Source organism: Chinchilla lanigera, unplaced genomic scaffold, assembly GCF_000276665.1.
Source record: "Chinchilla lanigera isolate Chin_1 unplaced genomic scaffold, ChiLan1.0 scaffold00072, whole genome shotgun sequence".
Lineage (NCBI taxonomy): Eukaryota > Metazoa > Chordata > Mammalia > Rodentia > Chinchillidae > Chinchilla > Chinchilla lanigera.
In genome coordinates, this window is record NW_004955473.1 from 4,714,726 (window position 1) to 4,739,550 (window position 24,825).

Genomic DNA, 24,825 nt, shown 5'->3' on the forward strand with positions numbered 1-24,825 from the left:
AGATCTAAAAACATCATATCACAGTGATATATGTGCACCTATGTTCATAGCAGCACAATTTGTAATTGCTAAAATGTGGAAGCAACCCAAATGTCCATCCACCGAGGATTGGATAAGAAAATTATGGTACTTTTATATAATGGAATATTACTCAGCTGTAAAGAAAGATAAACTCGAGGCCTTTATATTTAAATGGTCACAACTAGAGACCATACTCATAAGTGAAATAAATCAAACATACATGTGCAAGCACCGCATTGTGTCACTAGTGTAAAACTTGAAAGAGTTAAGTTAAACTCAGAGGTATGATAGACACCGTGAAATGATAGGAAACCACCGAAGAGTAAAGGGCTTCTGGGATGTGGGAAGAGAGAAGGGAAAGAAGGAGAAATTTTGTATGTATGTATATACAGGATAGATAACATGGTTGTTCTTCTATCTGCTGTTTCTATGCTGAAAGAAACTGTCAATGAGTCTTTGGTTGACCAGTATTGCATGTCTATATCTGTTTTCATGAGAAGCCACTTTGAAGATATCAATATGTAATACAACCACCATTGTTAATTCCCTACCACTTTGTTTGGAACTCTGTATTGTCTGTATTGTGCTTGTGATATGTTGTAAAATGTTGTATGTCTGTTAATGTTTCCCTCCTTTTATCCTTAAAATAAAAAAATAAAAATAAAAATAAAATAAAAATAAAAATAAAAATAAAAATAAAAAGGGTTGGGAATGAAGCTCAGCACAAAGACCCTGGGTTCAATTCCCAGTACCACAAAAGGAGAGAGAGAAAAAAAAAAAAACACCACAAAAACTAGTGGCTCAAATGTAGGTCTGGTTTTCTATTTTACGAAGCACAACTATAGCATTACAGGTTTCAACAAAGTCCTTGTTATGTAATGTACTAGCAGCATGCTATTATGCAAGAAGTCAACCACCACTACTAAGAGTTTTTATGTAAAAAAATTAAATCAACATGCAAACTATCCTAAAGACAAATCAAAACAACCCTATGGTAAGTAGATTTCTTCAAGGAGGTGATTCCTAAGCAGGATTAGGACTAGACGGAGGCAGGTGAATGTAAGTGATACATACAGAATGTTCGCTCTATTATACTTATCTCTATTTTTGTGTATGTTTGAAATTGTTTATCAAAAGCTACATAAAGATTTAAACTGTAAAAAAAAAAGAAGGCCACAGTTAAGATATACCCCAAGACCAAGTGCCTATTACACAAAAGTTAATCATTTTTCCAAGATACTATTTCTAATCATACACACAAAATATAAGCTTTACATCCTCGTCAGCATGGTTCAAGTATAGACAAATCAGCTTAAACAGTTCAGTTTCCTTAAAAAGAATAACAGTGTATAACAGCCATTCAAAAAAGGTCAAAATATAGTCACCCATCCATATCAACAGTCCTGTATCTGCAGATTCAAACCACCACTGACTGAAAATATTCAGGAAAATTTTGCATTTGTGTTGAACACAGATAGACTTTTCCTTGCCATTCTTGGGACAGAGTATAATAACTATATTGCATTTATAATATATTAGGTGTTATAAGTAGTAATCTAGAAATGATTTAAAGTGTACATGAGGATATGTGTAAGTTATACGCAAACACTGTGCCATTTTATATAAGGAACTTGGGCACCCAAAGATTTTGGTATGGGGGTCAAGGACCTGGAACCAATCCTGTCATGGATATTGAGGGATGGCTGCACTTCCTCCGGTATGGATCACAACTGTGCTGTGACTGCTGCAAGGTGAACTTCCTACCGGTTGGTTTGAAATCTCTGGATCACGATCTGTGCTCTCTTATTACATAGCAAACTTCAATCTGATTTTATTTTTGAAAAGAAAAACAAAAATTGCTTTCCCCTGACTCTGTCTTCCTGTGGAGTAGAACAGAGGCAATGGTAGCCCAATTTCAAATAAACAGATTAAAACAGTACCATGGGGCAGGGGTCAACAGACTTTCTGTAAAGGACCAGATAGTAAATATAGCAGACTTCACAGGGTTTGTAGCCTCTGTCCCAGCCATTTGGTCCTGCCACAGAAACACAACAGCAACCACAGGCAGTACAGAAACAGTGCGGCTGTGTGCCAATAAAACTTTACTTACCACAGACATAAGGTTAGATTTGCCCCCACACAGTAGTTTGTCAGCCCTGCTCTAGCAGACGGCAGTGCAGCAAAACTGAGGGAATCTTGAACCTAGATGAACAGGTGGGTGAGGTCCACCCACCAGCATAAACTACTTGACCTTGCTACATGAGGAGGAAATCATCTGCTATCTTGTTTAAGGCTTGTATTTTTGAGTTCCTTTTTATAGCTTAGCCTATACTGTAAACAACAGAATGAGAGCTAAAATCTTAAAAACGAAAATGCTGAGGGCCAGGATATAGCCCACTGGCACAAGCACCGGCCTGATAAGCACAAGGTCCTGAGTTTGATTCCTGGTACCCCCCCCTCCGCAAAAAAAGAGCATATAAAACGCTGTTTGAGTTTTCGGCCGGGCGTGGTGGAACACACCTGTTATCCCAGCATTTCGGAGGCTGAGGCAGGAGGATCACTGCGAGTTTGAGATGAGCCTAGGCTACAAAGTGAGCTCAAGGCCAGCCTGCACTGCATAGCAAGACCCTGTCTCAAAAATAAAAAAAGGCCAGCTATGCATGGCAGTGCATACTTATAATCCCAGCACTCTAGAGGGCTGAGGCAGGAGGACAGCCAAGTTCAAGCCACAACTTAGTGATACCCTATCATAAAATTTAAAGATTAAGAAGGGGCTAGGGATATGGAACAGTGCAAAGGGCCAGGGCTCAATCCCCAGTACTTCAAAGAAAGAAAAGAAAAGAAAATGAAAAATAAAGGGCCAACCAGGGAGAGTACAGAAGAAAAAAATGAGTTAAGGCTGGAACTTGGAGTTGAAGAACAGAAAGATTTAAGGTATGCACAGAAAAAAATAGAACAAAGGAAATTAAGAAGTATGAAACAGAGTAAAAGGATCAAAATGAAAGAACTTTAAGCAGGAGAAATTAGTCAAAACAAGTTGAGAACTAAAATGTCCACTTGGCTAGGTGTGGTGGCGCACACCTGTAATCCCACCACTTGGGAGGCTGAGGCAGGAGGACTGCTGTGAGTTCAAGCCCAGCCTGGGCTACATAGTGAGATCAAGGCTAGCCTGAATGACATAGTGAGACCCTGTCTCAAATAAATAAATATACATACATACATATATACGTACATAAATAAAACAAAATGTCCACTGAATTGGATAATGTAGCCATAGCTGCTAACTCTAGGGAGAGTCATTTCAAGCAAATAGCAGACATGATGACAGCAGGTTATGGAGGGAGTTGAAGATGAGGAGTACTCTTTTTGTGAAATCTGAATAAGGCAATAAAGAGAGAGGTAGTGTTCTCAGACCAGAGGGTCAGGAGAAAGTGTTTTTGGATTGATAGACCTTAACACACTTATCATTTGAGGGGAGCTAACTAGAAGAAAGGAAGAGGCTGCAGATAAAAAAGAAAGAGGATAAATGATACGGAAAGGTGGCTAATGAGAGAGCAGTGAATAAGAGCAGAATAAAGCCATGGCTTCAAACTTGGTCATGTATCAAAATCACCTAGAGAGCTTGTCAAAACACACACTGCTGGGCCCCGCCTCACCCTTTCTGATCCCATAAGCATGGGATACCTGAGAACATGTCCCCAGGTAATGTTGCTCCAGGACTAGAGAAATACATTTTGAAAATCACTACCGTAGAGGCATGGTACAGACAAGTATAAACGTAAATAAATTTATAGATGAAGAGTGGAAAAGACAAAGTGGAGAGGTAGGTGAATCCACAGGAAGGGTTATCATCCAAGGGTTATCTGCTGAGAGAAAGAGCAAAAAAGATGAAAGGAAGGCTTAAAAATGTCCTTGAGAATAGGAAAAGAAGCTGTCCAAGGATAAGTGAAAGGACCAAACAGCCCAGTATTTTTTGAGACAGGGCCTCACTATGTAGTAGGTTGATCTCAAACTCAGACTCAGCCTCCCCAGTGCTGGAATTATAGGCATGTGATACCATACCTATCTTCCAAACAGCCCAACTGCTTTTATAAATCATATTGGTACAGTCCATATCTAAAATTGTGACTTTTCCTCTGCTCGGCATTGCTCAGTCCTACACTAAGGTACAAGAAAGGAAAAAGTAGATTATAGCATTAGTCAACGCTTATAATTTTGTCAGAGAGGTCAGAGGGACAAGAAATTGAAGTGAATCATTTAGGTGATTAAGTCTAGGATCCAAATGGATAACCAAGAAATTTCAGGGAGTGAAGAATTCTGTTTCTTGAAAAGCACATTCTAACAAATACAATACTTCATATATTCTAGAGTTATAGAATACAATCAATTCTCTTCATAAATACTTGTTCTGTACATCTAAAGTAGATATAAAAGCTCTGTAGCTAAATTGCATTCATTTTAATTCAGAAATATTATGTTTCACATCTTTTCTCCCTGAACCACCAGTGGTTTCTTTCAAGTGTACTGTTTTTCAACTCTAAATTCTCAAAACTCTGAACTGCAGATCTCTTCTTCACTAGCCTAGCCACTGGCAGTTTCATCAGCTGTGAAAAAAAGCACATGTCCTCTTTCTTTTTTCTCATATCCCACCTCCAAAACAATTTTTAAAACCTTAGGATCCTCTCACATATTTTAGTCATATATTTAGTTCTTAAATGTTAATAAATTATATAATTTTATGCGATAAAGTACAGTGAATATTTATATTAGGTTTTTCATTCTATGATTTGAGAAAACCTTAAAGAAATTCAATTATATTTTTAATAAATGAAGACCACTAACCTAGAGTGTTATCGTCCCAAATTCAGAATAGTCTAACACAGGACAAAATATATCATTTTAAAAGCCAAATCTCACTTTTCATACAAATATGGGTAAGACAGGGAAAGACAGAGGCAGTAAAGATTTAAGGTAACTCAGCTATTAAAGGAGACTATTCCCAAAAACTGTATTTCAATGTATTTCTTGCTAATATCGAGGTTACACTTCAGGCCATGATATTACTGAATATAAAGATTTGGAATGGGTAAGAGATATGCCTTTCTTTAGTAAAATGGAAGAGTTACTAGATACGCAGATTCATTCTCAGGTCAGTTTTAGGAATGAGTAAGAGATCCAGAAACTGATGACTTCAAAACTGTACAACCCTTTAAAAATAACCTATCAAGGTTTCCATACCCCAGTTTGAAGATCAATGAATTAATGCATCTCATAATAAATTGACTACTACCTGTATTTACTGACCACTTACTACCAAGTATAATGTTAATCCGTTTACAGAGTATCTCTGATTCTCAACAACTCTATGCTATAAAAACTTCATTGTCTTCACTTTACAAATGAGGAAACTAAATGAGGCTTGATGCAATGAAGTGATTTATTCAAGATTTTATAGCTGACAATGGACAGAGTGGAAATCTAAACCCAAATCTAACTTAAAGTGTGTGCTCTTCTCAAATCACACTGCAGACATCTCTCTTACCTTTAGAACATCAGTGGGGTTGGCTATAGTGGAAGATATCACTCCTGACACTACCCCACAGATCATATTAATTAGAAGAGTTTCATCTGTAAAAAGGATAGAAAAGTTCTGTTTTTTATTAGGCACTAATTTCTGAGAACAGAGGACTGAGCTACGGAAGGAAGAGAAAAAACCATGGTCAGAAATAAGATTTCAGAGAAAAACTACAAAGCTTCTGAAAGTAAGAAAGTAAAGAAACCCAAACATTTCTAGATCACAAATCTGTATCTAATATACAAAAAGTATAAATCATTATTTCTAAAAAAGTATTTCTAAAAGACACAGGAACATGTCCTATTACTCTACACAATTGTCAGTACTCCACATAAATTCAGAAAGTGCTATTTCCCCTTCAACCACTTCAAATATCAAAAGTATATATTTGTAAGTCTTTGTATGGATAGTCATCTACTCTAAAAATTTAACTGAATGTTAAAAGATAAAATCTTATGTTTAATAGAATATCTTAATATCTAAGTATTAACTTTGAATGGTCTTAGATTTCTTCTAGCCTTTATTTATTTACAGAAGGCTTCTGTAGTCAAATGTGAAAAAGCAGTGATTTATTTGTTTATTTACACAACGCTAGGGACTGTACCCAGAGCCTCAGCATATTAGGCAAGCGTAGAGACTCTGAGCTACACACCCTCATTCTGGAGAGCAATCATTTAGAACCAATTCCACCAGCTTGAAGAAAGAACACAGAAACTACAGAGCATACTGTTCTACAAGAAAAATTCAATCTTCGCTACTCCTCCTCACCATGAAGAACCTACAAACACAAGGTAAGTAAACTCAAGTTAAGAATTTAGGAACGGAAATTCTTTTAGGAAGAGGTGGAAGGGAAACCTTCAGTATATCCAAAAAGCTCCAGAAAAGCTGATTCAGGACAATAATGAGATTCAAAGGACATTACTAACCAAAAGGTTCTCCAGCTGTCCCCAACCATCCGACAGCCCCAGGCCTGTGATAAAATGACCATTTAGCATATATCAAGCTGGAAATGCTGAGCAGCAAGTAGACATATGATAATGCTAATTGTGGGTGAGGTAGCCATAGGTACATCAGAATCTAGAGCTTAATAGCCTGAAGTTAACCTACCTAACAAACACAAAATTGGCAGCTAGAAAATGCCCTATCATTCAAAATGCCTTATTGGTGAGGACAGCATTAACTTTCTGGACATTATTATTCTATGCTTCCTCTGGGATGATCAGAAACCCCTTTTTTTCTTTAACGGTACTGCAGACTAAACTCAGGGCTTTTGGACCGAGCTATATTCCCCAGTCATTTTTTTTTTTTTTTATTTTGAGATAGGATCTCATTAAATCCCTAAGTTTCCCAGACTGGGCTTGAACTTTTAATCCTCCTGCCTCAGCCTCCCAGAGTGCTGGAATTACAGGAATACACCACCACACCAAGCAGGAACCCTTCTTTATTGATAGGAACAGGACAAATTGGAAGAGCAGATCACTGTAACCCATACATCATCTCTGCAAGGATTTGTCCTAGCTAAGTACAAGCTCACTTTGTTCTTGCAGTGACTATCCTCCATTCTCCAGGCATCACTTTTCAGGCACAATTCCAATAATCCCTCTGAGGATCACCATAAAAGAGAAGTGAGTATACTGACCTTCTAAACGTTCTACAAATAATCGTTTCAAGCTTTGGTAAATCCCAATTTTAATGGTGCCATACGATGCCTGTCTCAGTAATGCAGGAGCAATACTGCCCAAATAAAAGAGAAAGAAAACACTTTTACTCAAGGTACATTTGCAGATTATACATATCTAAGCAGCCTACTCATTTCTGTTACTCATCTCATTCCACCCAACGACAGCAGAATATGCATTTTTAAAGCACCCACAAAACACTGATCAAAATAGCACATACCCTGGGTCATAAAACATACCTCAACAAATTTATATGAATCGAATTCAGAGTGTATTCTCTAACTACAATGGAATCAAACTAGAAAAAGGGAAAGAGAGCAAACATTGGAAAACTGAACAAAACACTTGTGAAAAATCCATTGGTCAGAAAAGGTCTCAAAGGAAAGTTTAAAAATACACAGATCTAAATGAAAATTAAAATTCAATCTATTAAAATATATGAGATGCAGCCAAGAGTGCTGAGAGAAATTTACTGGGAAAAAAAATGCCTCCAATAGAAACAAAGGAAAGTCTCAAATCAGTTATCGAAGTTCCTACCTGAAGAAACTAGAAAAAGAAGAGGAAAATAAATCCAAAGCTTACAGAAGAAAATAAAAAAGAGCATAAATCAATAAATCAAAAATAAAAACCTCTGAAAGAAAAAGTTGGCTCTCCAGAAAGAAAAAAAGGATAAAATGGATAACCTCTAGCAAGATTCACAATGATGAAAAAGATGAAAAATACAAATCCCCAGTGTCTGGAATGAAAGGGAATAGGGCTACAAATCCTGCAGCAATTAAAAGTATAAGGGAATAGCATAAATAACTTGATGTTCATAAATTCAATTTAGAAAAAACACTTTTTTCTTGGTTTTTTTGGTTGTTTGTTTTGAAACAAGATCTTGCTATGTGGCCCAGGCTGGCCTCGAATTTGCAGTGATCCTCCTGCCTCAGCCTCCTGGAATTGCAGATGTGTGCCACCACACCCTGCCAAAATGCTTTGGGGTTTTTTGCTGTAGTTGTTATTTTTTGTTTTTTGTTTTGGTAGTACTAAGGATTGAACCCAAGGACTTGCACAGATAGGCAAGCACTCTAACAATGAGCTGGACTAATGCCTTGAAAATCACAAACTATCGAATAAAACAGATAATCTGAATAAATAATCTGAGTAAATCTCATAGCCATTGCAATGGACTAACTGTTTCTACCTTCTGCCAACAAAGTCACATGTTGAAACCCTGAACCCAAGTGAGGGTATTAGGAAGCAGGGGCTTTGAGATGTAATTAGGTTGCCAGACTGAACCAATGAATGGGATTAGTGTCCTTACAGAAAGGAACCCAGAGAGCTCTCTCGAAGATACAAGAAGTTAGCAGTGTGCAACCCTAAAAGAGGAACTCCCCAGAACCCAACCCAGTATATGACATAGTGGCCAGAGTGAGACCACATTTAAGAATTCAAATTCATAACTTAAAAGTTCCTAAACATAGTTGTTCTACTGTCTTCCATTTCTATGCTGAAAGAAACTGTCAATGAGTCCTTCATTTATCAATACTGCATGTCTCTATCTGTTTTCATGAGAAACCACTTTGAAGATATCAATACGTAATGCAAGAAGCATTGTTAATTTCCTACCACTTTGTTTGTAACTCTGTATTATCTGTACTGTTCTTTTGCTATTTTGTGAAAGGTTGTCTGTCTGTTAATGTTTTCCTCCTTTTATTTTTAAAATAAAAAAACAAAAAAAAAAAGAAATCTTCAGGCCCAGACAACTTCACTGAGGTGTTCTACCAAGCGTTTAAACAATTAACATGAATTTTACACAATCTTTTCTGGAAAACAGACGTAGGAATGCTTCTCAACTAATTGTGGCTAACATTACCCTAGTACCAAAACCCGACAAAAATAGTAGAAAAAAGGAATGCTACAGGAGGCCAGGCATGGTGGCACATGCCTATGGTTCCAGCATTCTGGCAGGCTGAGACAAGAGAATCACAAGCTCAAGTCCAGCCTGGCAGGACCCTTTCTGAAAATTAAAAATTGAAAAAGGGCTAAGGATGTAGCTCATTGCAAAGGCTCTGGGCTCAATCTCCAGTACCATAGAAAAGGGAAAAAAAAAACTTACATTTAAAAATCTTTAAGAAACTATTAACAAATTGAATCCAGCAACATACACAAAGAATTATATGCTATTACCCACATCACAGATTTTTTTAAACAACTAACCTCTACGCCTGATATACCTTTACTCGTACAAGGAGGTACTAGGGCCAAGATCTCAACCTATTTAAGTTCAGCTCATAAACTGGAAACATTCTCACTCATACCTCCTTTGAGATTCCTGCAAACTGAGGAATTATACAGAAAGTATTAATAGAAAGCAACAGCTTAAGTGGTTATGATATAGTTAAATATGTATATTTCCTACTCTATTGCTTGCTATCAGAAAAAAATCTCTTGTGATTATTCATGCTAATGAAGAACAAGGTAAAACAAATTATCTATGAATCACTTGCTTCAGGATGATGATTTGATATTTTTCTCCAGAAAAATTATCTTTTAAATAAATCTAACACAGGTTAATGATAAAAATGATTTCCATTCTCTGAGCAATAAACTGGTAGCTTAGATTTATGATGGCCTAGGAAACTGGAAGAAGATAAACCAAGAGAAAGCCTTAGCTGCAATGATATACCCATTTTAACACGTATCATTTACAACCAACTAAACACAAAATCTAAAGCTTGTAACCCAGCAAAATAAAACTGGCCCATCAACACAGAACTACATGCTGAAATGGTGACTATAAAGGCACAAACTATTATACAGTTGAAAAACACACTCTCTTCAAGAAGCTTTTCCATTCATGATATAAGAAAAAAATCCAGTCTTACCCTGAATATAGAGCCAATACACCTTCTTCTTTATAGATTCGGAACAAGGCATGGAACATTCCTCTATATTTTATCTCTTTGAAGCGAACATCGATGCTTTGGCCTTGTACTTGAAGCCGTGTTTTGGTAAGGTCCACGGGGAAAGTTCCTATAAAGGAACACACTCACTTCTAAGTATTTCCAAAGAGTCAATGGTTGATGATCTCTAATAGAATACCACTGCCAGAGGATAAGAGTTGTATGTTGTAAAGTGAAATGTAGTATACTATACCTAGGCAGCACAATTTAGCCCATCCTATACTTGACACTGTGATATATAAAGTGCTTCAAGATGATTCTAATACACTGTAAATGCAAAATAATGTCTTAATTTAATCTACAACACTCAATGCGGCATTTTATCAGTCTCTTGCTCACATTCTTTAACTCTTCCCACCGCTCCTCTTAAAATGTCCTCAAATTTTCACAAACAGGAAATCATAGGCTTGCTGCTCCAGGCGCTCTTATACACTGCTGAAACATTTGTGGGTTTTTTTATCTGATTATAAAAAATAAAAGATAATGATAATAAGCTATTTGGTTCTACTAGTCCTGATTCCTTAGATAATTTAGTTCTAATAGTAACAAAATGCTTCGAGGGTAAAATTCCTTAAACAAACCACTTTTTCTTATTTTCAACACACAAAAGTAGTTATAACACTGACAAAATATATTCCAAGGAATATATCAAGGTCTAAAACTACCAAGGTGATTACATAGTTCTCGTCACTTATTACCTAGATACAAGCATACCGGAGGGTACGCCAAGAAAGTACAAAAAGTGGTAGACTGTAGTCACAACTAGTTTAGCAAAGAGAAAATCTGGAGGATGAAAAAATTACATTCTAAAAATATTTCAAAATTAAAATCAAATAGAGAAGAATCTTACTCAATTTTGTTAGTGTTCTTCTAAAATAAGACAGAAGTTTTAAAAAGAAGCTTGGATTCTTACTAAAAGACTTATAAACCAACAGCATAAAAGAAAGCTCATTAGTACACGAACACAGGAGAAACCCCTATTAGATCCAACTGCTTCTACATTTTTACACACATTACTTAAGCCTAGCAAATTAACAAATCACTAAACTCGCAAAAAAGCTTCCAAAGGTGGACCGATGGTTTTCTTCACTTCATTTGTTGTACAATGGTACTTTCTCAGAAATATTATTTGATATCTTTGAGATAATAATTTTTAAAACAAACAGAGAAAGCTTATTGTTTTTCTCTAGTTTTCACCAAAAATAACTGCACCACACACCATCTATATTATAAAATGTGGACTTGTCATTTTTTTCACATTCTTACCAAACTCAGCAACAATAGAGGCAAGGCCGCCATATACAAAGGGTTTCCAATTCAGACCAGACATCTCATGGCTTACAGTGGTACTTCTCTGGTGCTAAAAACAAACACAAATCAGAACAATGCACAAAACTGAGGAGCATTTGCTAGCATTTGAACATATAATTTAGATCAATAAACTTGACAAACAAAACATGTAGAGGAAAAATTCCACAAGTGGAATGACACTAAATGGAGGGGTGCAGGTGATCATGAATCTCTTCTTTACTACCATTCTGTAGGAGTACATGTGTGATTCATACAAAGATAAACCTTTTGCCCTTCATTCTCTCTAGTTTCTTCAATGTTTTTTAGTCATCCCCACCCAAACAAGACTTCACTCCATCCAGTACACTCAACTTAGAATACAACTAGACAATTACAAGGGAAGGAACCCAGAATTCAAATGATATGAGCTAAGGCATCTCATAAAAGCAGTTCATGGCATTCAGTTAGCTTGATTTGGGTGCAAAGCACAGGTTCACATCACTACCTGCCGGTGTTCTTTGTCCTCTCATCTCTCCACTAAACTTTAAGGTTGGAGTTCATCCAAGACCTGTATCTAGCTACATACAACTCTGTGCTCTCACTAGGCCCAGGCTGAGCAGAGTAGCTCTTATACATTCCTTCTGGTCAACAGACAAATGACAGCAATGTGAATGATATCTCTCTTCTCTCTGATATTTTAACATGCATCCATCTAGTAGATCTCCCCTTCCTTCTCCCTAGCCTTTTAAAAACACATACATACAAAGAGTTCTTTTATAATTTTTCTGCTCCCAGCTTCCTTTTCCCTTCCCTCTGCCACCCCCGTTAGGCCCATCATCTTCAATCCTTTTAGCTTTCTTCCCTTTTTCTGTTACTCCCAGCCCTTCTCTCTTGGATTTGATTTGTCCACAGCTCTGGCCTATAGACCAATGGGTTTCAAATTTTAGCAGATTTTAGCAAATTGTACCGCAGTCATCTAGAATGTGTATTAAAACATGGACTGGTAGACTGTCCCCCAGAGCTTCTGATTGATGGTGTAAGTCTGTCTCTGAGAAGTTGCAAGTTTCTAAATAACATTGATATTTGCACACTTAAGAACTAAAGCTCTAGGCATCATCTGCTAAATCCCAGTCCAGTTGAAAGTACTAACTTTTCTGAGAATGGGTTCTCAGATTTCCTTTCAACATCCCTTTTTCAGAGTGTCACAGTATGAATACTTCTGAATTTCAGGAGCAACTACAAGTGGTTTATGGTCAGGAAGGAAGATTCTGAAGTCAGATTACCTAAATTCAAATCCTCTTGCTAGTTCTGTGACTTTGGGCAAGTTAATCTCTCTATGCCTACCTGACTATGAGAATTAAAAAAATACATCATATAGTTATTGTAAAATTAAATAATATATGTAAAATACCTAGAAATACGTGCGACACTTAGCTCAGTAACTATTATCATTACATTGCTCAAAGTTTAAATGTCCAAATTTACATTTTAACAGACAGTACTTGCTGCCCACCTCCCCACTGCCAATCTGATGTTAGCACATGTGAGTCACAATCTCTTATTAGAAATAAGGTTTTGCTTTGTTTCTACATAAGAAATTCTCTTCAAGCAAAGAATAATCTTCTATATCAAACATGCAGGTGAATGTTTTAGTTATAGGCCACAAAAATAATTGTGAACACTTCAAGAATACTATATACAGAATGTGGAAGAGAGCTCTTTTGAAAAAGTTGTTGAGGGGCTGGGGATTTAGCTCAGCGGCAAAGCACCTGCCTGGCAAGTGCAAGGTCGTGAGTTCAGTTCCCAGTACCAGAGAAAAACCCAAAAAAGAAAAAAAAAAAGAAAAGAAAAAGTTGTTGAAAGAAATTCTAAAAAACAAAATACGATTGGATAATATGTCAGTTGCAGCCCAAAATAAGTCTTCGACTAAATACTACCTCAACATTTTTAGCTATGCCTACATTTTAAGATTAGAATTAATAGTAAAATGTGACACACATGGTGTAAGAATAGGGATAGAAAAGAAGGACCATGGCATATCCCCTGAATTTATGGGGAAAAAAAAACACTCTCCATTGACAACTTTAAAGATTTCTTGAAATACTCTTAAATACTGCAGACAGCTCCTATGCTTCTCCCCAGAACTTTGTTTCCTTCTTTCAACTCTTCTCATTTAGAGTTCACTCTATCAGACTTTACTACATGCTATCTAGCCTTTTAATGAAGATGTGCTCAGAGTTCAGAGAGCAATAATGAATCAGTGAAAAGGAGGGTGCAGAGTCATAGCAGGGAGACCAAAGGTTCCTTAATGCAATTTACAATTCTGAGCTGATATGAAAAAAATAGAGGCATCAGGGCCCTTTTCAGCTAAATGTATTTAATTTAAACTACTACCAATTATTAGTTCATATTCTTCTTACTCTTGGAGCATTAAAAAATATTCTTGTATGAAGTAACAGTAGTTGGTATTTGATTTTGCTTAGTGTCATTACTTGGCAAAATAAACTTAACTATATTTCTGGGCCCTAAAATTCAAGTCTAGGAACCACTGGCCAAATCCAATACCACTACTACCATCACTGCCCTACTGGTATCTGATAGTTAAACCTATTTTACTACTTAGAAAAGAATACTGTATTGCAAACAAACCCTGTATAATGTTTGATCAAGTCTCATTTTTAACAATCCTTTCTCACACTAGGCCAAAAGTCTGTCTTCTTTAATTTTCACCCAGTCTTTGGAGGCAATATTGAGCAAATGTATTCTTTTTCTCCAGGGCAGTTTTTCAGATATTTAAAGAAAGCTACCATGTTCTCCTAAATCTTATCCTTATCAGGCTAAATATCCCTGTTTATTTTCTTTATTCTATATATTTTTGTTCAGTTACTCCAACTGAAAATTGCAGTTGCTTTTTTTTTTTGTCTTTTTGAGACAGGCTCTTGCTATGCAGTTCAGGCTGGCCTTGAGCTCACTTTGTATCCCAGGCTGGTCTCAAACTCGCAATGATCCTCCTGCCTCAGCTTCCCAAGTGCTGGGATTACAGGTGTGTGCCACCATGCCCGGCTGCAGTTGCTTTTTAAGGGGCCGTATCACACTACTGAATCATTAAATTGAGCTGCTACCTGAATCTTTTAAATAAAGCTGTATACATGCATGCGCATTATGTCACATCCATTCTAAGGCCATGCAATATTTTTTAAACTTTCAATTCTTAAATTCAGGCACAAAAATAAAAACTTGGATGAGGTTTACCTTCTAGTTGCACCATGTTATTTTCTCTCTTGACCAAGTAAGGTCCCTGAAGACAGATACCATATCTCACAATATTTTTTATAATCCTAAGAATAGCTTATACAGAATTGAGTGCACATCCATTAAATAGCTGTTTTTCCAGTGTGATCTCCTTTACCTTCATATTCAACCTCTCTATAAAAAGATTTCAGGAAAAACCAGAAAAGTAACTTTCTGGACCTGGTCAATGCTAAACACCCTGTACACATTATCCTGATCCCCAGATAGGTTCTGCCTATGAATCTTCTTCTCTTGCTTTGGTTGCAGATTTGTGTCAAATACCCTAACTTCTCTTAAAATGACTGACTTGAGGGGAGATGGGGCTAACCCCAGATATGGATAAAAAGAGAGAAATCACGTAAGTTAAAATAGAAATATAGCACCCTAAAATACTTTTATTGAATACAGAATCCAATAAAAATTATCTTTAAAATACAGACATGTATTCTGAAGTTCTGAAGAATATTTGATAATCGAATAGTGAAAATGTTCCACAATAGAATTTAAATAGCCCTACACTACTCCAAAGATCTAGTCAGGAAACTATGGGTGCTTTTCTCTCTGTCCTTCAAGAAAGAGGAGGTATTAGAGTCTCACATTCAGAAGGTAACAATGGAGAACCAACAAATATTTATTGGAAGCATACTAAATGTTCACACCTGCAATAATAATGTTTTTTAAAAACATAGAAATATGTTCTAACACCAAGACAATATTTGCCATTCAACCTAGTTTTCCTGGGTAATTAAGGAGATGGAGCAGTGGTGAAAGTTGTGTGAAATATGGTACCTGCTTTTTAAGAGCTTATAATCTGGTGGAAAAAAGCAAAGTACTGTACTTCATTAAAGTTAAATGCTAACCTATGTACGACAACCTAGAAGAGCAAGAAGAGCATGGGAAGGGAGACAATCAGCATGAGCTGGAATAATTTGAAAAAGCTTGTGGAGGTGAGAGAATTTAAACTGGCCCCTGATACAAGGCAGGTTAACTCCGAATAGGTGCAAGCAAGGGAGGAAATAGGGGAGGTGACAGGATAAACAGACTCAAGCGTGGGAATAAACACAGGCTGTAGAAGCAGGCATCGATATGGCTTGTGCTGAGAAGCAAATGAAGAAACCAACTTGAACAGAGAATTCACTTGTCAGCTAACACCAGTATATGGAGTAGGTTATATTGAAAGGTGTATGGGGGGCGCTATAAAATTTTCACAGAGAAGTTACTTGAAATCCACCAAGCTTAATTAGCCTACTATAGATGCAGCAAGTACAATGGCTGACAAGCAGCTGAGACAGCGAGGCTGGTTTAGGGTGGTATGAAGGAAAGCAGGTAAGGGTGCTTGTTGGCAGTGAGGTTAGGGGTGAATTTCTGAAATGGAGACCAAAAGGCTAGCACACCATTAAGTAATGGGCAGGGAACGAAGATGCGGGAAGTGTTCATGACGACTCTAAGCGTCTATCGCCTGACAGAAAACTAGAAATGTCCCTGCCGTTACCTTGACCGAGCAACTATTTCATGTTGATAATAACTGTCATCCCAATCAAGTAACTGAACTGCATTTTAACAGATGCCTTCTACGCCTTGCCATCAGGAGCGGCAGGGGAGAAACTGAAGGGGCCCCTCTTTCAACAGCATCCCTCACACTAATACAATGGAGGTGTTTGCTTACTCCGCTTACAATCACGGCCGCCGTTGCAAACTTCACCCTTAGAAAAATTAGGATTATTCCAGGAAAGATACCCATTCACCCTCTGGGTAGCAGGATCTTGCCAGTTCCTCAGCTGTCGAGCGAGTTCTTGGAGAGACTGGAGGCGCCTGAAGGAGGCGGCCGCCCAGGGGGGTCGAAGAAGCAGGGCTCAATCGAAGAAGTAAAACCACCGTTGCCAGAAGAGTGAAAGACAGGGAAGGGGCTGGACTGAGGGGAGAGAGATCAAAGGACTGTTAAGCCCCGCCCAGGGCCGGGAACCAGGCCAGCCCGGCCCCGCGCGGCCTGGCGCGGCCCAGCCCCGCTCCCCAGCCTGGAAGTCCAGGAGCTCCCCCTCACCTGTTCGGGCTCCGCAGACGACTGGGAAGCCGAGGCTGCCACAGTCGGAAACGCCACCGCAACGCCAACCCGGAAGCATTGCTGTCAGCGGAAGTAACCAAGGTGTCGCCTCGGCAACGGCCTCCGCCCCCTTCAAGACTGAAAAAGAAGGCGCGAAATAAGAGGCAGCTTCACGGGTCCAAAGGTGGGCCTCGGGAAGGCTGCAGGGGCGGGAAAGGGAACGGCCGCAAAGGCTCAGGGGGGCAACCTGACTTTCGGGAGTTACGGGGGAAGGGCGCTAAGGCGTGAGAATTTGACAGCATCTGCAGTTTCTGTGCTCGCCAGCGGGGGCAGAGGTGTCGCTGTCACCGCGTTACTCACCTACCTGGCACGTACAAAGGCCAGGCGTGGTGGCGCAGGCTGGTAATCCCAAGCACTCTGGAGGCTGAGGCAGGAGGATCGTTGCGAGTTCGAGGCCAGCCGGGGCTACAACGTGAGCTCAAGGCCAGCCTGAACTGCATAGCGAGACACTGTCTCAAAAAGACAAAAAAAAAAAAAAAAAACCTAGCGGAGGCAGTGCTAAAAGGACCCCCGGAGTCACGCGGCGCGAGAGGAGGGGCCAGCGCAGGGAGGAGCGCGAGGGGGAGCAGCGAGGGGCGGAGCAAACGGAGTGCGGGGCGGGGGCTGGAGAAGCCCTGGCGCAGGGAGGGAAAGGCTGGAGAGGCTAGGGGGCGCCAAGGGAGCGAGGAAGTCTGCGTGCGCTGGGTAGGAAAAAGGAAGGCAAGACAAAATGCTTAAAACACAAGTGAGAAAATGAGGAATAGTGGCTGAACTTAATTTTGCGAGGCACCTGGCTCCGAAAGAAAATCAGGATAGAGAAGTAAACCTCAGCGCCTCTTCAAAGTCAGAAATTAGAGACTGAAGCCTGGAAATGTAGCTCAGCTGTACAACGCCTGCTTGGCAAGTGCAAGGTCGTGAGTTCGAGTCCTGATAGCAACCCCCGCCACAAAAAAAAAAAAGAAATTAGTGAATGAAAATTTACAGAACCTGTACTCGAAGCTGTTGGTTTAGGCAGAAACTTAAGAGCAAATTGGAAACAGAAAATAGGACTGTAGAAAGTTAAAGAATTTAAAGAAGAGAGGTGTTTAGTAACGGGGTTTAGTTACTTGACTCCTCACAATCTGCGTCAAGGTGAGAGCCTGGTGCCTGGTTTTAGTGGCCAGGGCCGCTGTAAGTCAAAACAGCAAAGTTGCCGGGACAAGACCGTTAGCCAATAAGCCACACCGATTGATTGATTGATTGATTGATTGATTGATTATTTTTGAGACAAAGTCTCGCTGTGTAGTTTATGCTGGCCTTGAGTTTCCTATGTAGTCCAAGCTGTCCTCAAACTCACCACAGTCCTCCTGCCTGTGCTTCCCTAATGCTGGGCTTATAGGTGTGCACCACCGTGCCTGGCTACTACAACCGAATTCTAAACCTCAAGTGAAGGCTTCTTTCAGATGAGAGTGAGCAATAATAGGTTTACTGTTTAAGGGCTGGGGATATAACTCAGTGGCATAAGTTCCTGCCTGGCAAGCGCAAGGTCCTGAGTTCGATTCCCAGTACCAAAAAAAAAAAAAGTCAAAGGTTTACTGTTTATATTACAAGTGGGAGTCAGTCTGTGTAAGGCACTCGGCCCTTATTTATTGAATAAGCAAATTTTAAAATTTCTTTTTCCCTAAAGGATCTTTCTCGTTTTAGTTCAGATATCTCAAATTTTTTTCTTTTAAAAATTTCTTCAGGCAATATCATAATAATAATTGACATTATGGAGTTTTTATCATGTACCAAGGGTCATACCAAGAGTTTTTTTATGCTCACAGCTACCCTATAAGACAGGTACCATTATTTTCCCCTTTTGACAGATTAAAAAATGAGGCCATAAAAAGTTGACAATAATTTGAGAAGTGACAGAAGTGAGATGTAAACTCAGGTCTGAGCCGGGAATGGCGGCACACACCTGGAATCCTAGCACTCAGAAGGCTGAGGCTGGAGTTCCAAGCCAGCATGGACTACATGGCAAGACACTGCCTCAAATAAAAAATAAAACATACTCAGGTATGACTTCAGAACTCAGGCTGTCAACTTCAATACCTTAACGCCTCTGTTAACTTCAGAAACTTCCTTACTTAAAATAGAAATAATGTAAGAAATGTATATGCATTCCAAAATGTGAATTTTTCTCCCATTTAGATCTCTGCAGAGTGAGTCTCTTGCAGCCAAACAAGGGAGGTTAAACTTCAAAGTACTTCTTACTTAAAAGGACTATGCTTTCTCTGGTAAGATGAGTGGTATGTGTAGCTGTGACCTCGGCTTACTCCACATCCTTGTAGAATTTGGGCCCTCTCCATGAACAAATCACTCTTAGGTTTTCTACAGGACAACTTTTGCCTTCACGGCTGCTGTCACCACCAGCTAAGCCCATGACCACCTAGGTAAACCTTGTTAAAATGAACTTGTTTTCAAATGGGTGATTTTTAAAGTTCTATAATAAATGAATAAAAATAGCATTCATGGAAGCAACATTATAAACACACACAACATTCAATACATTTGTATTTTAGTTGCTTTCCTAGAGTTCATTTTCTAAATCTGTTATGTAAAAAAAAATCTTATCCTCTCAAAATTGGTCATTTTCCTTATAAATTACCTTGTATTATTTGTAGTCTCTACCACAAAGACCAGTGTTTGACAGTCTAGTGTTAAGGTTGAATTTTGATCCCTCTAAAATATCAACTATTCAAGAGGATAGAATCAAGAAATCTAATCATTGGAAGGAAACTTCGAAGTTCATTCCAAAATATTTACTATAGACAGTTGTCTACTTTGGTAGAATACTTTTATTTAAGTATACAGCACAAGTCAGCGCACTGTACCATTAGATAACTCTGTTAGAAAGTTTTAATTTGTATTGAACTAAAGTGGGCTTTCCATTTTTTACTAATCCCAGAGAGATAACTGGTCTGAATGAAAGAAGACTATATTTCGAGCAAGAACAACTTTTTCTTTAAGTAATTAAGGTGAAATGGACATATACAAAGTTAACCATTTTAAAGTGGACAATTTAGTACATTGACAGCATTGTGCCACCATTTTCATCAGCCAATATTTTCCAACCCCGTATCCATTAAGCAATTGCTCCCCATTCCTCCCTCCCCTGGACTGCTGGCAACCACCAATATGCTTTCTGTCTATGCATTTAGCTGTTGTGAAAGTCTCATATAAACAATCATACAATATGCAAACTTTTGTGTCTGACTTCACTTATTTTTTGGGGGGGTTGCACAGGGAATCGAACTCAGGGCCTCATGCTTGCCAGGAATGCACTGTGCCTCTCAGCTACATTCTCGATCCCATTTAGTATGTTTTTGAAGTTCACCTAAATTGTAACAAGTATCAGTATTTCATTCCTTTTTATGGCTAAATAACATCCCATTGCACTTATGCAGCACAAATTCTCCAACCATTCATCTATTCATGAACATCTGGGTTATTTCCAATTTTGGGCTGTTGTGAATAGTTCTGTTGTGAATACAGATATTCCTCATTTAAAGAACAAGCTCCATACCTGTAACTAGGTCATTAAATGACTTGTTTGCTAAATGAGGATTTGTATATCATATGTACATTACAATACTCAGAACAAAGAAATTGTCAAAGCAAACTCCGATTTGATGAATTTGCTTTTATTTGCATAACTCAAATGCAGTAGTGTAACATATAACAGAACATAAAACTATAGTACTGTACAGTATAATCAGCAAAAATTACAGTATTCTATAGACATGGTCTACAAAAAAAGACATTAAGGCTCTACTATCAAGATGTACAAAATTTTACAAAAAAAACGGGTCATAAGTCTCAACAGCATGCCTCAATTGTAAGTCCAAAATCATTAAACAGGTAGGTCATTAAAGGAGGAATATGTGTATGCATATACAAGCATTTGATTGAGTACCAGTGTTATGTCCTTGGAGTTACGTATACTTCGGAGTGGAATTGCCCAAAGATATATTTGAAGCCAAATTTCCTCACTTTGTAGCTATGTGACTGTGCTGGTTTGGGACTTATTTGCAAGGTAACACAATATAATACAGGACACATATTTTGTAAGGTTATTTATAATAGTCACCCAAAGAATGATATACAGAAGAGTGCAGGAAATCTGTCCACACACAGACCAAGGAATCCATCCGAGGGCCTGGATCCCACAGGAATGTCCTGCATGAGTCTATCTGAATACCTAGAGCTCATAATAATACCTCCCACAAATCCAGCTGGAGGCCCAGAGCTTACAACAACGTCTCATGCAGGCCTGTTTCACAGATCCGCGCTAGGAAGGCCCAAAGTTCAGTGGTGGAATCTAGGAAGTCTGTGCCAGCAGGATGAAGGATCTGTGCTAGCAGGCTGAGGGATCTGCACTGGAGCCAGGAAGCGACGCTCAGAAGAACCAGAGCTGCCCCGAAAGGTACCACAGCCATCCTCAGCAACAGTGAGGTCCTGAGCTCCTCTGATGATCAAGATGGCCGAGTTCCCATCAGGGAAGCTAACGCAGCAAGCTTCTCTAGGAGACCAGCAGTGCACCAACTTCCCCTCTGGAGCCAGGAAGCGATGCTCAGAGTGAGGACCAGAGCTCCCCTAAAGTGAACCAAAACCATTCTCAGTGCCAACAAGGTCCCGAGCTCCTCGCAGGATGAAAACAGCCAAGTTCATCAGGAAAGCCAGCATGATGAGCTCCTCCAAAACAACCAACAGCTCCTTACAGCTTCTACCAGCTCCAACAGCCTTTCTCCACTCCCAGCAGCCTCTTTTGTTCCCAAAAGTCTCTCTTCTTCTCCAGGTCTGCTTCTTATGCTGCTGGCAACAGTTCCCAGGTGGGCCTCCCACACCCAGCACCGTGCTTACTCAGTTCAGCTGGGGTTATAAGTTGACCGCCAATTATCAATCCACTACAGTGACTTTGTATAAAGTGCTTAGTTTTTCTGAGCATCAGTTTCATAATCTGAAGACTAAATATTCTAGTCTTTCTGGCAGAGTTAAGAGATTAGCATATACTTAATAAATGTTAATTGCCTTCTTTTCTTCTTTCTCCCCTTAACAGGCCTTCTGTAGATCATCCATCCCAGTAATGTTTTCTTCCACAGGCTTGATATCCCCTCAACCTGTCTTCATAGTGCATACTTTCCACACATCCCACCATCTTAGTTACTCTGCTCCAAGATGTCAGGTTTGCACTGTGGACACCATCTCTGTACTTATCTGAGAACTTATTTCTGATTTGATTTTTTTAGAGCCTCATTCAAATGCTTTGTTGTTACCACTGCAGAGGGGCCAGGTGGGTGCTTTGACATTGTTCCATCTCATTGTCCCCTGGGTTTGCCTTTGGTGAACTGGATGTCTGGAGTTCATCTTATTTAAGTGTTTTCTCATTTTCTTTTCTTTTTATTACTTTAATTCCTGGAATGATGCTTATAAACTGCCTACGATGAGTTACTTTATTGCGAGTATTTAGAACCCTTAGGAAATGACTACTTCTCAGAGGTGTCTTCCAGGTGTAGTTGGTTTTTGGGTTTTGAGTCTGTTGCAAGATCCTACCTCTTCAATTTGTTGGGGATGAGAAGTTGCTGCCTGCTTGGCCCAGCTCCTGGTTCCTTGGCACTGGCCCACAGTATTTTCTATGACCCTTAGGCAATCTCAGTCTTGGAATACCAGAAAGAATAGCTCGTTAGAACAATTATATCACTTTGGCTAAAGTGGTTCAATCAGCAATAACAATATCATCGAACACAGCCTAGAAAATGACAAACCCTAGCTAGTGTAGTCCTTCATTTCCACTGTTCCCCTCCACTGCTGCATCTGTCCATGGAGGCCTCTGGTGTTGCCAGTCACCGGATGTCCTGCTCCTAGATGTCAAGGGGCAAAAACTTTCTCTCTACCATTTTAGGGCCTGTGGCTAAAGAGGAGAGTACCTGTGAATCACATTTTAAATAGAAAAAATTTAACAGGAGAAAAGACACTTTTAATTAATATTTATATGCATAGGAGTTCACAGAAAAGTAAAATTCAAAAAGGTGGATTATATGCTATTTATATTAGATGTCTATCACTGTAACAAAATAGCTGAGAAAAACAACTGGAACAACATATATTTTGATTCATAGATTCAGAGGTTTCAGTTAGTGGTTTCTTGGCCAGGTTGATTTGGGGCCTGTAGTGAAGCAGTATATCATAGCAAAAGCACATGACAGAGGAAATTTGCAAACTTCATGGTGGCCACAAAGCAAAGCGAACACTCACTTTTATAACAAAACCTAGCTCTCCAAACCCATTAAGTTTTGAATCCATAAATGGGTTAATCTATTCATGAGGTTAGAATCCTCATGATTGAACCGACTCTTCAAAAAATGACCTGTTATAGGTCATTTTAGATCCAAACCATAGGGGCTGGGGATTTAGCTCAGTGGCACATCGCCTGCCTGGCAAGTGCAAGGTGGTGAGTTCAATTCCCAGTACCAAAAACAAAACAAAAATGAAAAGATCCAAACCATAATACCTTTTTTAAAAAGGGAAAAAGGTTTCAGGTTCAAGGGATGAAAAACTGGGAAGGTGAAGAAGAAATATAGGGAGAGAACTAATGGAAGGGCAGGCTATTTTAGTATGAAGTGTTTATGTAAATTTATGTTCATGTCCATTCCCCATCTTCCATGGTGAGAATTGCTCTCCTCTTCCTGCTATGAGGAGGAAGGGCTTCCTCAAAGGAAAATTTATGCCCTGCTTTTTTTAGATATGTGAGAGAAGAGTAGGGAACTTTTTCTGCTTCAATTGATACTCAATTGCATTTAACTCAAAATAATACTTCATCAAAGTGCCATATTTTGGAGTGGCATATTCTAATTTCCTTAAAAATCAAACGCCCTACTTGTGGAAATTGAGGTTCTGTTCAGTGTCCAGGACTAGTTATTAAACTTAAACTGTGGTTTTCATTTGAAAATTTAGAATTTTAAAATTTTCATTAAAGAAATTATTAAAAGTATGCAACAACAAGCTCCAGGCAGGGAGAAGAAATTTTTAATCTCTGTACTCCATAAAATCACATATCCAGTATATATAATGAACTTCTGAATCTCAATAATAATGAGATGGGCAACACAATTTTGCAGTGAGAGAAATATTTCAAAGGTAGTTGAAAGAGGATTATATTCAAATACCCAATATGAAAAAATGTTCATTATTAGTCATCAAGAAAATTAAAATCATATGCACCCAGCACCACCAGAGTGAAAAGGATTAACAATACAAAGAGGAGGGAAGTGAAGCATCTCAAATTCTCACATATTGCTGATAAAAGTATATATTACATTTCTCTTGCTGTGTTTAAAAATTGCCACAGATTCAACAGCTTAGAACTGTAAAGAATGACTCGAGGCAGAGACTACACAACAGGGTTTTGTGAAAGCAATGAGGCATACAATTTAATACTTAGGTGCAGGCAGGCAGTGGGCAAAAGGACCATCTACAGATGGAACAAAGACAGGCGCACTTCCTTATAGGGCTTGAAAGAAGGCAAGGGACATTAGGTGGGAAGCCCTTAGTAAACATCAGTGGTCAAAGTTCTCTAAATGTCCCGTGCCTCAGTGGGCAAAGTCCTCTAGGAATCAAGTGTAAATGTTTGTGTATCTTCAGATGTCCCAGCGCTTGGAAGATTCCATGCTCTATCTTATCTTTTTTACAACATCCTGTGTTTACTGAGGGCAGCCGCAGTGCTGAGCTGGGTCTTGCACTGATAACAATGCTGCTGCTGACAAACAGACTGAGCACTGGAAGAGTCATGCCTGAATACAGTCTGACAAGAATGACACACATCTACTGTCTCAAGGGTTTTTGTAGGTCAGGAGTCCAGTCATCGCTTCACTGTGTTCTGGGGTCTCACAAGGCTGCAAATCAAGGTATCAACCAGAT

At 38.9% G+C, this 24,825-nt stretch overlaps 1 protein-coding gene across 6 annotated transcripts in view; it reads right to left on the reverse strand.

The window, feature by feature from the left end:
• Slc25a14 (solute carrier family 25 (mitochondrial carrier, brain), member 14) overlaps nucleotides 1-16,963 on the reverse strand; it is a 33,788-nt gene extending 16,825 nt beyond the window's left edge. The window contains exons 1-6 of one of the 6 annotated variants that reach the window (XM_013523087.1): nucleotides 16,846-16,960; nucleotides 16,471-16,716; nucleotides 11,490-11,583; nucleotides 10,146-10,293; nucleotides 7,236-7,330; nucleotides 5,564-5,649 (exon numbers count right to left, since the gene is read on the reverse strand). In XM_013523087.1, coding sequence (XP_013378541.1) covers nucleotides 5,564-5,649; nucleotides 7,236-7,330; nucleotides 10,146-10,293; nucleotides 11,490-11,583; nucleotides 16,471-16,545 — 498 coding nt within the window. In that variant the 5' untranslated portion in view covers nucleotides 16,546-16,716; nucleotides 16,846-16,960. Of the gene's footprint in view, nucleotides 1-5,563; nucleotides 5,650-7,235; nucleotides 7,331-10,145; nucleotides 10,294-11,489; nucleotides 11,584-16,470; nucleotides 16,717-16,845 lie in introns of all 6 variants that reach the window. The other 5 variants (XM_005401237.2, XM_005401236.2, XM_005401238.2 and 2 more) reach the window with 5 other exon arrangements.
• Between the last annotated feature and the right edge of the window lie 7,862 nt (nucleotides 16,964-24,825).